General features: G+C 36.6%; 1 protein-coding gene across 11 annotated transcripts in view; it reads left to right on the forward strand.

The window, feature by feature from the left end:
• Positions 1–579: 579 nt before the first annotated feature.
• Positions 580–15,460, forward strand: part of N4BP2 (NEDD4 binding protein 2) — a 35,369-nt gene continuing 20,488 nt past the window's right edge. For 6 of the 11 annotated variants that reach the window (XR_001920131.2, XM_018068463.2, XM_018068501.2 and 3 more), the window contains exons 1-9: positions 580–696; positions 991–1,163; positions 2,863–3,023; positions 6,159–6,498; positions 8,263–9,490; positions 10,333–10,457; positions 11,642–11,730; positions 13,406–13,482; positions 15,271–15,426. Coding sequence is in view for 10 of the 11 variants with exons in the window: in XM_018068463.2 (XP_017923952.2) it covers positions 6,282–6,498; positions 8,263–9,490; positions 10,333–10,457; positions 11,642–11,730; positions 13,406–13,482; positions 15,271–15,426 (1,892 nt within the window). In the remaining variant the exon portion in view is untranslated. Of the gene's footprint in view, positions 697–990; positions 1,164–2,862; positions 3,024–5,034; positions 5,137–6,158; positions 6,499–8,262; positions 9,491–10,332; positions 10,458–11,641; positions 11,731–13,405; positions 13,483–15,270; positions 15,427–15,460 lie in introns of all 11 variants that reach the window. The other 5 variants (XM_018068471.2, XM_018068512.2, XM_018068490.2 and 2 more) reach the window with 5 other exon arrangements.

Consider the following 15,460-nt stretch of genomic DNA (forward strand, 5'->3'; position numbering starts at 1 on the left):
ACTGAATGGCTTTCAGCCTTTCCTGGTGTGGTTTTTCTGAATCCATGTGTTTGAGAGTGAGGTGAATAACATTCTGTGTCTGCAACCTGTTCTGTCCTTTGTAAATTTGGGTACTCATCGTCAAGTTCTTGCTTACGTGAAGTGCTCTGTATGTTTTGATGGCAATTCTTACTGCTTAGGAGTAGTGGCATGAGGTCACATGCAAAATGCGAGATGGGTTTCTTCATCTCTTGTGAAGAATGTTATAAAGTATTCGAGCCATCAACCTGTCATGTTATGAGTGTGACAGAATAGTTGTTTCATATTCTTTGCCTGATTAGGTGTATGTGCTTAATTTGGTGTTTGGTTTTGGTTTTATTTCTTTTTACTTTGAAAGCACAAGACTGTTGTCAGGCATGAGCTCTAGGCTAATATGTACACTGGAATTAAGTCAGACTTTGAGTAGATGTAAACATCTTCTGTGTGTACACAGTGGTTTAGGGGTTTAAATCCGCTTGAGGAACAGAAGTGCAGTTCTTTAGCATCAGTAGGGCATCGCAAATAAGTGGTATAAGTAACATCATCTTATTTTGATGTACCAGGTTTTCTTTGCTGAATTTCCCACATGATGGAACAAATCTGTTCTTGACCAGCATGGATATGTACACCTTTTCAAGATGCTTAAGAACTGTGGTGAAGAACCAAGTGGAATGGCAAGTGAGGAAACTTACGTTTATTTCTAACTAATTTTTCTGCCATTATGTTATTTGTTTACCTGACATAAGTCAACCTTTTTAGATAAGAAACCATTTAAAAGCTGAAATCAAGTAGGTATTTTTATCCTTGGAAGACTTACACTTGAACTCAACTTGGTATATTGGATACTTAGTTAAAGTATTAGCTGTGTTTAATCTACTAAAACCAATTAAGTGTATTGCTCAGTGTTTAAAACTTTGCTTATAGTGAGCAAAATGCAAATTTTAATTTGCATGTTGCTTATTCTTTTGTCAGGAGGAAGAATCTACTTCTGATGATGTTTGATTTCTATGCTGGGAGGCATGGTTTCCTGACAGAAGAGTGCATTATATTTTATAACAGCAGATCTTTATTAAATGTGCCATCAGTGGTGGTTTTGGAAAGATGAGAAGACACCCACTGCAGAACAATTCAGTGAAGCTGAAAATGTAAGTTCTGTGCCATTGCTATTTTATTTGTATTACCAGTTGAGAATTTTTTCAGTCCCCATCATGTCACTATATATGTGCATATGTGTTTTTTAAAAGCTGGAAAATAAACATGAACATTACATGAGATATATTTTATATAATTTAAAATTAAAATATGCTTCAAAAACCTCAAAAGCAAACCAAAATAATAAAAACAGCCACCACCACCAAAGAACCAAAACTAAACCAGCCTCTTTTATATGTATGGAGTTGACTTCCTAAAATTGTTCAGAGAAATTTAAAAATATATGTAAATCAGGCAGCTTTATTCATATTGCTTGAATCTTACATTGTGTCAAGGCTGGAGACTTCCTCTGTCCTTAAAAGAAGAATAGAAATAATTTTGATAACATTTGTTGTTTGAAGTTGATCACAGTTAAACCAGAAGTGTCTCGTGCTGCTTTAGTGCTTTCAGTAAATTTTCCGTAGTGGTTAGAATACTTTGCTGGTCTGTTTACTTAAAAAATAAGTTCTTGTAATGACTTTGAAAAATTATATTTACTGTTGATTGTTTGCTGGTGCAGTATCTTTGATGTAAAAGAGCTTTGTGAATACTTTGGTATTGACTATCTAACTCACTTCAAAAATAGTTTAATGTATTTCTTCCTTTATTCTGTATGTTCTGACTCTTCTTGAATACTACTGGTTTCCAATAGAACTTGCAGTCAGTCCAATTTACTTGAGAATTTTGACATATCCTGAAAAGGCAAGCTACCATGCATGGTTTCTAAGAAGACATCCCAGTGTAGAAGCTGTGTAACATGTGTCAGCTCTTCATCAGATCTTTATTCAGCAACTACATAAACATTTTTATATTACACTGAGAATGAAACAAGCCTGAGATTTATATTATTTTTCCAGAAATTTTACAACAGTCGGTGCCTAATACTCTTCATAGTAGCTTTTGTCTGATTTTGTAAAAATACGTCTCTTTAACAATATTTAGGAGTTCTTAGAAAAGCCAGGGAGTTTTTCTGGCTTTTACTATGGAAAACAAGGGCTGTTTAGTTGGGCAAATTTCATATAGCCTCAGCACAAACATCACTCGTGCCTTTTGGTTTAATTTTAGAAAATACATTTGTAGCCTTGTTTCTTAAACTTTTTTGGAAGTACTAGGAATTCTTTGCAGGAAGTTTGCTGACATGACTGTACTGGTTAGCAGTGTGGTGACTTGTGTGTGACAGGTGTATGTTAATGGTTATTTCCTAAAATAAATGAAAACTTAGATATTTTTAAAATAATGGATTCTGTTTTGGAGGGTCTTGTTTTTTTCCCCTTAGATTTTTGTTTTGATGGTTTAAATGTTTTGCTTTCTTTAGATTATGTGTCATCAGTAAGAGTGCACTTTGAATATTTCTAAGGACACCTTACAGTTAAGTCCCCCCTGGGAGTTATAAATGCATTCTTAGAAGTAGTTTATTAAATGATTGGTTTCCTTTTCACCAAAAAGTTGAATGTTGTTAGTAAGATGCTGAGATTGAGACTTGATATCTTGGTCCATCATCTTGCTGTGCCAGGTTGGCCACTTCTCAACACTTCATTGTTCTATCTGTCAAACAGAAAAGAAGAATGTGTTGTGTTAGGTTGATTACGTAGGTGCCTGCCTGTTTCTGTAGTGACTGGATTGCCTGTAATAATATCTGGTCTGTATCTGCAGAATGTCTATGATGCATCTGTCCAGCTCCTTAGGGGGGTAGCAGTACTGGAACAGGCATCACCTGAGGCTCATAATCTACCATCAGAAATAAACTCTGGCCAGCTAGAAAGATGGTGATGTTAAAGCACCCTGACCTGACAAGTCTACTTCTTCTTTCCTAGGTTAGTAGCATGTGAAAATGATCTTACTTTGTAGAGAATGCAGGTATCTTAATATCTGCTTTATTTGTAAGATTGCATAATTTGGAAGATAATTTTCTTACAGGCATATTTTTGTATATGTGCTTGTTTATGGTAGTTGAATTATGTTGTGAGGGGATCCTTAATGTCAGGAGCTGTGTATATCTGAAGAACTGTGTGTGAAGAAGCGCTTAGGGATTTTGTTTTGTTGTGTTTTTAAAGGTGAAGTTGAGATTTTTCACAGCAGTATTGTTTTTTATCTGTGCTGAAATGAAACAGCTGTTTGCTCTGATTGGATGTGTGTCAGATTGTGGTACCCAGAACTGACTACTGAACTTCTGAGTACATTGCAGCCTCTCACTAATTGTCTAGAATTCCCAATCACTGTGTTCAACACAACCCTGCTCTTCCTAATCATTATGTTGTTACAACTCTATTTTCATCTTCAGGTGGAAGAAAACCACCCTCACCCACAGCAAACTGCAGACTGATTCATATTATGTTATCCAGAACCAATGAATATAACTGAGCCACATATCAGGCTATTGGGTTATTTGGAATTATTTCCTCTTTCTTGGTAAAGGTAATAGTCAAAAAGAAACATAAGTATATAAAAAGGCAAGCCCGTAGATAAAAACCCTTTGTAAAGTTCAGGGCGTGCTCTTAAAAGCAAGTGAAAATTACTCCTTTCAGTGGAGTGCACTAGTGTTATCTCTTAGGAAGTATAGTAAAGTGTGCTTTGTTTGTGTGCAGGCACCTATGTTAAGGAAACTTCCCAGTCTGACCATTCACGAGGCTCTCTGGCCTCTCTATCAAAATATCTGTCTGAGATACTGGCCATGATAAATACCCTGCTTAAGTGAAATACTGGGAAATGAGGATCTATGTTTTTGATAGGTTGAAGATGGAGAGATGGAATGAAGTGTGGATCTGTGCATTGCCTTAGCATACTGGGACATGGTGGGAGTCACCAAGGTTTTGACCTGCTTGTAATTTCTGAGGTGACTGGTGTCATTTTCCCTTCTGCCATCTTTCCTCTTCTGTGATTAGTTGTGATTGACAGTTTAGGCCTTAATAATCCTGAAGCAATGTACTGCAGATTTGCTGATTTAGATTAATCCAGACTGAAGTGCGTGGCTTTTTTAGAGTAAAGTATCCTAATATATAATGGGATACACAGCCCAATGCAGGAAGTACATGCAGGAACATCCTGCAGTGAGATAAGGCAATCAATTGTATAAAGTCCTAGCTACAGAGCACGTTTTTCAGCAGCAGGTCCTTACAGGATTGATCATTATATGAGAGCTGAATTAAAACACTGAAAACACTTGAAATGTTCTGCTTAAAGTGTTGCTGCACAGTCATGTCAAAGAACATGAATAACTTTCTCCCTTGCAGGATCTTTTGTTAGTCACTGAACCTGTTTTTTAGGAACAATCACATTTTTTAGCATTGACAATGTGTGAAGTTAGGTCAGCCTTTTTTACTGGCTAGAGGATGAATGAATTAGAAATAAAAATTTGAAAGATGGGACTTGCTGTAATTTGTTTTGATTGTTGAATACTTTTTCATGATGGTAAAGAATGGTGTAAGGATGACTAATCAGAGAGTGAACGAAAAAATGTTTGATGAAAAAAACAGCTGCAATTGTCCCAGCTCAGTCTGGATAACTAGCATTTTTCACTGTGGTTTCTCCTTTATTTTTGGAAGTCTGCTTCTTCCTTTTCCTGTGTATTGTTTTCCTTGTGCATTTCAGACTTCTTGACCTCTTCATTGTTTCAGACATCCGTCTCGTTTGTCTGTGTAAGGTCCGTGTACACCTGGTAGATTCTGGAGTTGTCTGTTTTGCTTTCTTAAGTTTCTGTGACTTCAGAATGTAACAGCCCACCTTCTGCTAAGTGTTACTTCTCTTGGTTGCTGGAAGAGATTGTTAGAGAATAATGGAGATGTGCTGTCTGAATCTGCCACTAATCTGGCATTTCATTTGTGCCAGAGATCCAGGGAGGGAAGGACTAAGTGAACATGGAAGTGCTGCCATTGATTTATCTGCGTGTGTTGAATTGATCATCACTGGCAAAATAGTCTTTACAAACAGGTATTTTATGGCCTAATCCATAACTGTTATCAATAAACAGTGACCCTTTGCTGTAAGTAGCTTCAGATTCTGAACCTTACTAAGGTTTGCTAGTCTTCTGAATAATTATTTGTAAAAAATATAGTTGATTATGACCACCACCAGAGCACAAGAGAGCTTTGATGCTGATATAAAGAAAAAAAGGGAGACCATGCCATTGTGTGTGTATTTCAATTAATAATCGGTTTCCTTTTCTATACAAGATTAAGGCAATAATTGCAGTTGTAGATACCGAAATGTTTTAACTAGATGTATTCAGAGGCTTCATGGCAGAACTCTGGAGGGTGGACAGAAGCCTCTTCTTGCTTTATGGTTTATAAACAATGTTAATAGTGAAATAAACTTCACACAGGCTGAGGCACTTCTGAGTGTCATCTGGTTCATCCCAGCAGTTGAGCAGGGGCACTTGAAGCAGGTTGCCCGAGCCTTGAAGCAGCCTGGGTCAAGCAGGGCTGTGTTTGGTCAGGTTTTGAGAATCTGCGTGATTGGAGACTCCAAAACCTCTCTGGGCAACCTATGCCAGTGTTTCAATGTTGAAGAACCCCAACTGTTTACTCTTAAAAGATCATGGGTGGAGGGAAGTCATGAAGACTTCTGGAAGATTTGGAGATGTCTGTTTGGTTTTCCAGTACTTTTGTAAGAGGAGTAAAATTTCTGAATGCTAACAGAACATATGTTAACTGATCATCAGGAGCAGAAGAATATTTGTGAACTGACTGCCTTGCATTGCAAACTTTACTCTTCTGGATTTCCTTTAAGTTGTGTTTTACTTATTCTCTCTTCCAGATGCAGATTCAATATCTAGTTAATTGGAAAATAAGGCTACTCTTTAGCTTTCAGCCATTAGAAAAGAAGAAAGGCAGACTTCTACAAAATGCTTGCCTGTATGCTTTTGTATTTTTTGATCTTTTAGCTATCTAAATAGGAGACATGGAAATGTTACTGTATTTTATTGAAATTTCTCTCTTCTCATTTTATTCCAGGTCTACTGTTTCTGTTATGTCTGTCCCAGTTATGAGAGCTTTTTTTGTGACTTTTGAGCCTGGTGCTGTCAGCCTCATGTGAACAAACCAAAACAAAAAGCACGCTGATTTTTAGAAAACAAAATGCCACGGAGAAGGAAAACTGGTGGGAGTCCTTCTCAGAAGAGTGGCAATTCTGACAGAACTGCTCTTGCTGTATCCCAAGGGGACCCAAGTCACTTAATGTCTCAAGCAGTGCATTATGTCAATAAGGAAGAGCTTTTCAACAGCATGTCAGAGATGTTTTCTATCCTAGATCCTAGCGTGGTTTATATGGTTCTGTCTGAATGCGATTTTAAAGGTAAATAACGTACAGTTGGCATTACAGTTTTGTTTTATATGCAGACAGCTCTAAACTAGGGTGACTCCACGAAAGTTGGTAGGGGTGTTGCAAACATATTTGTGAGTTTAGCTTTTAATGAGTAGGTGAGTCATAAATATTTTGAAATTTTACAACCAGGCAAGATTCTCCAAGTTTGACGTTTCTGTGAGGCTGGTAAATGGAGCAGTGTGCTTCATAAATGGAGGTACAGTTGAGAGTGGATTGTTCTGTGACACACAGCAGGCAGTAGTGGAGTTGTGAGAAGAATCTGTTTTTTCCAGTTACTTTCTGTGCATATCTGCAAGATGCCTAAACTGTTTCTGCAGGAGGGATATTTTATATTCTAGATGACAATTTTTTAATATTGTGCCATGTGTGATCTTGACAGCTGCTTTTCTTTTAATACTTGAACTGAGCTTTTGTTTTACTTTTATTTTGCGCTGTCATCTTGTCATCTCCACTGAGGATTAGTTTTTGCAGGATAAATTCTGTTTGTCATGTTTAATTCTCTGCAGCCTTGCTTTAACTGTGTTTCTTTCCCTGTATTCTGTCAAGCTACGTACCCACCTCTCCTGGCAGACTGTTTTCATGTTTATGCCCAGTCCTTTCTATTGTTTGTGGTTTTAAAGTTCTTCTATATGCAAGTTCATTTGCTTTTAATGAAAATACTGGATGAGATGCTGGATAGCAACGTCTGAAGAGTTATTTGCCAGGAGAATGTCATATATGGAACATTTTAATCAATCCATATTCCTATGATCAGATGTGATTAGCTGAGATTTTTCTAAGAATATTTGAAAGAAGGCAGAGTTTGGCAATTTTTTTTATATATGTGAAAGCTAGGTAGCCATTAAAAGGGCTGTTTTTATTGCCTAAATTGTACAGTTTATAACTGAATAAAAAAGTGAGAGTGCTATTATGATTGTTGTTCCTTTTAAAATTGAATTTGATGGAATTACCAATTCATGCTTTGAACTCTTATTTAATAAGATTCAAGTTTCTCAAAATAACAGATTTATATAAAGCTTATTGGAGAATTCAGTAAACACGTGGAATTGATAGTGTTGTACTATCAATAGTAGTTTAAAAATGGAAAGATTTTCATATGAGTAATAAGTTGCTCCCATATAGTTGAGAAGATGGAAGGATGATGGGGATTTTGTTTAATGTTTATGGAGAAAGAGTCGGACTTAATTGGACTTAGACTTCTTGCTGCACCGTCTTTCAGGAAAACAGAAACTTAGCCTTAGGGCTCAGATGGTACTTGTGCCAGGTTTTCATATTGTTGATCACTGGCAACCTCTTTAGTGGCTTTACAAAGATTAATGCAGATACTGGATTTTTCAGGACGTTTTAAATTGGGCCATAATGAACATATTTCATGGACTTTTATCACTTTCGTCCTCAGTAGTAGTTTTTCAGTTATTTTTACACTACTTCACCTATATGAGACAGTTTAGAAATAAGTATCCATTTAAACATCCAGTGCTGATATTTTTTTCCAGTTAAACTTTGTAATTTTTACGCTTATTAGGTTATTATTTTTCAGTATGTCTGTATTAAGTTCTGCCTTCTAATGAGATCAAGGGAGTTGCAGAAGGTGTGTTTAAAGATGAATTGGTAAACTGTCTTTTGGTTGTTTCTTTAGTGGTGATAAATGCTTCTTCAAGTAAAAAAATTGCATGTACCTCATATTGGGTTTGTTCATTGACCATGTTTTATTCTCTTTACCTTTTTCAACAGTAGAAAATGCTATGGATCATCTTCTAGAGCTGTCCACCCATGCCAAAGGAGTAGCATCTTCAAAAACCTTGGGTTTTGATTCAGCAGCAGCATCATTAGCTCTTGTTAATCAGCAAAGATCTGTTGCAAATGAAAGAATGGTGGAAAGTACTGCAGAACAAAGTAAACCTGGAGAAACCATAGAAAAGGTCCTGTCATCTGATGTGCAGCTGACTGAAGAACTGGATTCCTTAATAGAAAATGCCTTTCAGAGTTACAGCTTGAGTGATGAATTACCTAATTCTGCAAATGACCAAATAGTACATAAGCACCCTGTGGAGCACGATGGCTTAATTGAATTTTCCGAGTGGGAAAAATCTGATTCAGTTTGCAATGTCCTATTTTTTCCACAGCAAGCAGAGACAAATAATGAGGTTTTAGAAAACTTCTGTTCTCAGCCACCAGTGAGTCAGCTGAGCATCCAGGCAAGCTCACCGGCTGCATCAGGCACTTTTACACAGATAATGGAAGATTCTGATTTGTTGGAAATACATGCTCAACGTGATGTAGCTTCAGAAGTGTACAAACAATTAAATGGAGAAATATCATCTGAAAATTCTGATCAGACACAAGATACTGTTTTGGATCAAAGTAGTGTCACTCCTGTTTCTGGTGAGTCCTCCCAAAGCCCTCTGGAACTTGGAGTAACTGTCACTGGAGATCCTAATTCAAGGTGCTTGGAACAACCCGAAGAGGTAGTGACTCCCTTTAACAACTACCAGAGCACTTCTCTTCCAGAGGCATCTGTATCTCTTGAAACATCCAGTTTGAAAACACAAAAACCTGCAGATGTTCAGCAAACTCAACAGGGTTATAACTTAAATTTTTCTACACCATCAGGTCAATCACAGCAACGCTGGAATCTCATGGCTCCTGTGTTTTATCCATCCAGTAGAAGTCACAGCTTTGTAGTTCCTGTGGCTGCCAGTCCAGGGCAGTGGAGACCTGGTTCAGACTGTAGGACTTCAGAAAAAGGACTTTTTGTTTCCTCCCCAGTGGTTTCAAATGCCTGGGATAGCAACCCTTCTCTGAAGGTATGGGGAAATCAAGATAGAAACTCAAAATTGAACCTCTCGCAAGTACAGCAACCACGTGTTTGTCACATGATGAGAAAAAAGATGCATCTTATAGGTCAAGTACTTGTTCTTCTCAGAGGTGTTCCAGGATCAGGAAAATCATATTTGGCAAGGTAGAACATTTATATTGTGAGCTTCTAAAAAAAATCGCTTAATTGTTTACAGGATTTAGCACAGGCAGAGACAATTTTCTGACATTTGTAAATATTTATGCTTATACCCTAAATGCCACAGTACATGCAGTGAAATGACTAAGAATTCCTGAGAGCCAAGTTACTTGCAGCTCCTTGACCTCTAGTGGAAACTGAAGTAGTAAGGGTGAGCTTTAACTTGTCACTGGATGAAGGAGTTTGTCAGCAGAGTACCATTGCCATAGTGTTGGATCTGCTATGTTCTTCTAGTCCCTGTTTATTTCAGGTGTTTCCTTCGAATAACATCTATGGAAATGTGCCAACTCTTTACAGGCAGAAATTCCCCTTCCACTGTGGGAATTCTTTTGTATAAATAGTATTTGTGAAGCTTCTTGGGTTGAATTTTTGATTTATTTTCTTACTCTCCAAAAGCCTAGATTGATCTTAGACTCCTTTGGCTGGCACTTGAAACATTTGGTGCAATTAAGACTGTGTATTTGTCAGTGTGAAAGTGTGTCATTTCATGTAGATGGAAAAATACCTCTCTTCTTTTTTTTGAAATGAGACTTGAAGGGAACCTCTGTGAGCTCTCTCCCCTAGATAAATCCTCAGCTTTTGGAAAAAGGACAGAAAGTATTATAGACCTATAATATAGACTATTTGCCTGGAGGGTGATTTTTTTTTTTCCCTCACCTAAATTTGCTGCTTCCATTCCAAATAATCTTGGTTTTGTGCAAGAGACTAAAAAAAAGTATGTGTGGTAGCAAGTATCAGGGCTTGGGAGAAGAAGGGGGAAAAGCTATTTACTTCTTGATCTTTCACAGGAATATCCTTGAGGATAACCCAGGTGGAATAATTCTTAGTACTGATGATTACTTTAATAAACATGGACAATACCATTATGATCCCAATTGCTTAGGGGAAGCACATGACTGGAACAGGAAACGAGGTGAGAAGTAAATAAGGGATGAGCTTACTCATTTACAGTTCAGTGCTTGTGTGCTGTTTAAAAAAACCTGCCTGGCTTGTAATGCCTGCATCACAGGACACGCATTTATCCCATCATAGAAGTATTTTTTAATATGTGTGGAAAAATAGTATGAGCACAAACTCAGAAGTCATCCATTCATTGTGTGTTTTGCAACTAAAAATGCCTGTGTTTTTGTCACAAGATTATTTTATCCTCAAGTTTTGTCATGATGTGTATTTTGGTTTGTGTCCCCTTGCTGGAGTGGTTACCTATACCCTCTCCCCGAAATACTTCTTCTGAGATGATCCATTATAACATGCATATGTGATAAGTAATGAGGATGTTGATACAAGTAACACAGATATTTTCCTGCTCTTCATTACCTTTTTTCTCTTAAGCATTAAATTGTTGGGAAATTTAAAACTAAATTACAAGAGCAAGACAGAATTTTTTTTCCCCCTTTCCATAATCAGTTTATTTTTTGACAGTGCCTTATGCTAAACTCCCCACAGAACAACTCTTTTAAAGCTTTCATTTGCTAAATTTGAACCATGATCACTTTTCTACTGTCAGATTTCTACCAGTGGAGAAATGGGTTGATAGAAATATATGGTTCAACAAGTAATGTGATTGTTCAGACTCATTGTAACATAGCTACAGAAACATGATGCCGTGTCTCAAAGCTAGTGATTCTAAACATTTCATTACTGTGTATTTAAATTACAATAATTCATTTGATTTTTCGTATTTTATACAGTTTACAGAGTGGGCTAATCTTAAGACTCTTATAAAGCCAAGAATTTTGTATGCAACAATGAAGTCCACTTTAAGGTGATCATGTAGTTTTTTTAGTTTAATTTACTGATTGATTAGTCATCTTGGTGCATTTTACATCTGCATTTTCATTCCTTGATTATCATACCTACCTTAATTCAAAAGAATAATGCCATATCTCAGTAGCTTTATGTGTGAGGGGGGATTTCTGAAATAGAGGGTCTTGAAAGAGGTCAAGCTGTGGCAACAGTTTTTAACACAGTGGTTAATCATTGTGGATTATCTACTTTAAAATAAAACAAATTTAGAGAATTAGTATAAATGTTATGTGTTCACCCTATTATAATGAAATTAACTGTATCACATTCTTTTGTACGTGTGTTTTTCAGCCAAAGAAGCTTTTGAAATGGGAATCACTCCTATAATAATAGACAACACAAACATACAAGCATGGGAGATGAAGCCTTATGTTACTTTGGTTAGTATTACACTTTGACCAATGTGAAAAGAGATTGTTGACCAGGACAACAACAACATTGTTTTAATAGGGGATTGTCTTTCTCAGTCTAGGTGCTATTCCACAAGGAAGTTTGGAGTAAAAAACGTGTTACATGGAATCATATTACCCAGTGTCATATTCTGTGCATATTCAAGTATTGACCTGACCGGGCTTCCAAGAGGCAAAGCCAAGTGCTTTGTACTTGAGGCCAAAAATAAATAAATTTTTTTCCTCTTTCATATGATTAGTAACATTAGAACCTACTTTAAAAGATAATCAACATTAATCAGTAAGAATGATATTTGATGCTCTGTGAAACTTGAAGACTCAGTCTCCATTTCACCTTAAATATGACATAGAGACAGATACCAGCTGACCAGTTGGAAGTCTAGAGTTATCAGATGTTGCTAGCTTGCTTAAAGCTATGCAGATTTACTTAATGTTTTTTACTGAAGCCATGTAATCAAAATAATGCACCTGCACTATTTTGTGATAGGAGTGTGGTGCTTTTATTTAGTGACTGAAAGTGACCTGCTTTAGTTTATTAAGTTAATGCAATCTACATTTAACTTCCAAAGTTATATTTAATTATTTAAATAACTTGGTGAACTTCTGTTATAGGTTTCTCATACTCCAGTTTTATGACCTTCTCACCTTTTCATTTAATAGTTTCTAAATGGGCATCAGCACTTTCAGACTCTAGCTCTTATTTTGCTGTTGGGCATTCAGTGTTTTGGTTGGTATTTATAGAACTGCATTATTCTATGAAATTGGTTGTGATTAACAGAAATAATATATTGGAAGAAATATTAGGAAATAGATCTGTGATTTCTCTTTACATGATACAGAAAGACATCAGAGACTGTAGTACATAGAATTGATAGCTTTTAAGCAGATACTCTACATATGCTGCATGTGGTAAGGGATTAGTGAACAGTGGGACTTGACACAGATAGTTTTTATTAATAAAATGTTTCCTTGCATTTATTAACAATTGTCAGATTAGCAGTTCTTTCATAAATTATGTCCTTGAGTTTGCTGTATATTGAAATAAAGGTGCAACAAAAGTTCTTTGGTAAGATGACAAGAATTTTTTCTGAAAACAGGAATGGGGAGAAACAGCACAGTACTACTCACAGTGTTTCTCCTGATTAGACTTAGGCTCCTTTTCTGTCATGGTGAGAATAGACCATATAGGAGCCATTTACTTGCAGCTCACTCAAGTTTCCCATATGGCAGGAAGGTCATCCACAATAGCTGTGTTAATGTAACTGAATTGCTTGTTTTGGAGCTGGTTTGGATCTGGTCAGCTCTGAATGTAAGCAGAGAGCTTTTCTCTGTCTTTGAGAGGCTGCACAGACATATGCATGCTGTATCTGGAAAGAGGAGATGTTCTGCAGTCTTGTCTCAGAGGAGGCAATTCATGGCACACATTTAATTTTACAGTAAGAGATGCATATCCATGTTTTTAAAAATCTCCATTTACATAAACATAAGTGAAACACTGAATGGAAGTGTTATTCCAAGTATTTAACAGGTATAAAAAAATACAAGAAACAGCTTTGAAAAAGCAGACTATGCATATTGTGTGCTTTGTCATAGAAATAAGAAATGGGTGATGTGGCTTGTTCTTTTTTATGTCTGTTTTATTCAGGCTCAGCAGTTCAAATATGAAGTAATGTTCCGAGAACCAGACACTTGGTGGAAGTTTAAACCGAAAGAACTTGAAAGGTAAGACTTTAAAGGAAAATACCACATTAGACAGTATATCTTTTACAGTCTATAAACTATGATTTTTAAAAAGGTATCACTTAGCACAGTGGCTAATGAAGTAGCAAGACACCAGTCCAGATTTTGGTGATAATAAGTAGCTTTTTAACATTCTTTTTCTACAATATTAACTTTTATGGGATTTTCTATGTATTAAAAGATTTTTTTGTCACCTTAGTTTAATTACATACAAAAGATACTGTTAGCAATAGCTATTATGTGATGTTTTCATTATTTCAAGTTCTTTGCGTTTAAAGTACAGTGACTCTTCCTTTGGGTTCCTGAGATTGGAAAAATGATGTCCAGTTGGGGCTGTTTTTGCATCCAGCTGGTCTGTTGCCTTAATTGAAAGGTTTCTGCTGTCACTGAGTTTAGGGCAATCAGCACCTCATGGCCTGAGAGGGGCAAACCCCTGTGCATCACCACTGTTGCTTACCTCTTCTTTAGCAGGACCTTCTGTTACCTAGAGCCAAAATAAGCAAGACATAATCCCTATGTAAGTGAATAATAAGTATAAAATTGGCTGGATGCCAGGTTTAAATGGTATGATCAGTGTCCAAAGTCCAGAGTGAAGGCTGTTGTCTCCCTATGATGAATACTAGGACTGCAACTATTTAATGTCCTTTTAATGACTTGGATTCTGGGACAGAGTGCACTCATAGAAAATTTGAAGATGATACTGAACTGAGCAAGGGTAGTTTATTCAGCTTTAAGAAGAGAACATTAAGGAAGGATTACATTGTTTTCTGCTACCTTTTGAGAGGTTATAGAGAAGACGAAGAAGAACTCTGCAGGCATAGGGCAAAACAAACATCAGCAAGTTGAAACTTCAGGAATTTTGATTACATGAAAGAAAAATAACCTGAAACTTGCTTTGAAGTTGGTTATGTACTGAAAGAGTTTGCCCAGAGAGTTTGTAGACTTTGTCATTTGGGATATCAAAATTGGACATTAGAAAGCTCTGGGCAAGCTGATCGAGCTCTATGTCTTCTGAGTAGGAGATTGAATTATGTGACCTCCAGATATCCCTTTCAACATAAGTTATTTTGTGATTTCATAATATCTGTTGTCATCTGAATTTGCATACTTAGCTCAAGATTGGCCGCTTTTTAAGTGAGGTAAGAAAGATTAGTTTCTTTGTTAAAACAGATCTTAAACCTTTTCTCCTGTATCTTAAGTTTCTGTTTTGCCATCCTTGGCAGGATTCACTTGTTCTAGGTGGAAATGCTGCAGAACACAGTGCCAGTTGGTGTTTAACAGAGTTAGTGAAAATTTCAAGCCAACTCGTGTCCAAAATAATAGGTGAATAGGTTTTCCACAAGGCTCAAGGAGTTCTTAGTTTAGCAAAACCAGAGAAAGAAGACTGAATTCAGAAATCTTCCATATCTAGTTTGGTATCCTGCATCACTGTCAGGATCTGATATGGCGTGTTTCTGAAACTTATTTGAAGATGATGCATTATGGACAAAGTTCTAGATTTTAGTAATGTGCAAAATATCCCATTGCAGTACAGGGACACCAAGTGGGGTGGAGAAGTCAAGTGGAACAGCAGTTTGTCTGAGATGCCCTGTTTGGAATGCCTTAATGCACTGATACAGAAAGAATTGCTGTTTCACAGCTTTTCCTCTGGCCCCATGAATTCTTTGATTAATCTTGCTGTAAATTTATGAAATTATTATTTACTTTTTCTCTTCTGTCATTCTAATACACAAATCTGAAATGTTGTTTGTTTTTTTTTTTAATTCATAGGCGAAACATTCATGGTGTATCTAAAGAAAAGATCAAAAGGATGTTGGAACGATATGAACGCTGCCTTACTGTTAGATCAATATTGGATTCTTCAGTTCCAGACAAATCAGAAGCTGCTGGTTGGAGTGAAGATCCTTCTCAGGAGGAAAGCCATAGGTTAGATTCTTTCACTAGCTTTGTAGCCTCAAAT

The sequence above is a fragment of the Manacus vitellinus genome, unplaced genomic scaffold (genome assembly GCF_001715985.3).
Source record: "Manacus vitellinus isolate BGI_N305 unplaced genomic scaffold, ASM171598v3 scaffold_0_pilon, whole genome shotgun sequence".
NCBI classification, from domain to species: domain Eukaryota; kingdom Metazoa; phylum Chordata; class Aves; order Passeriformes; family Pipridae; genus Manacus; species Manacus vitellinus.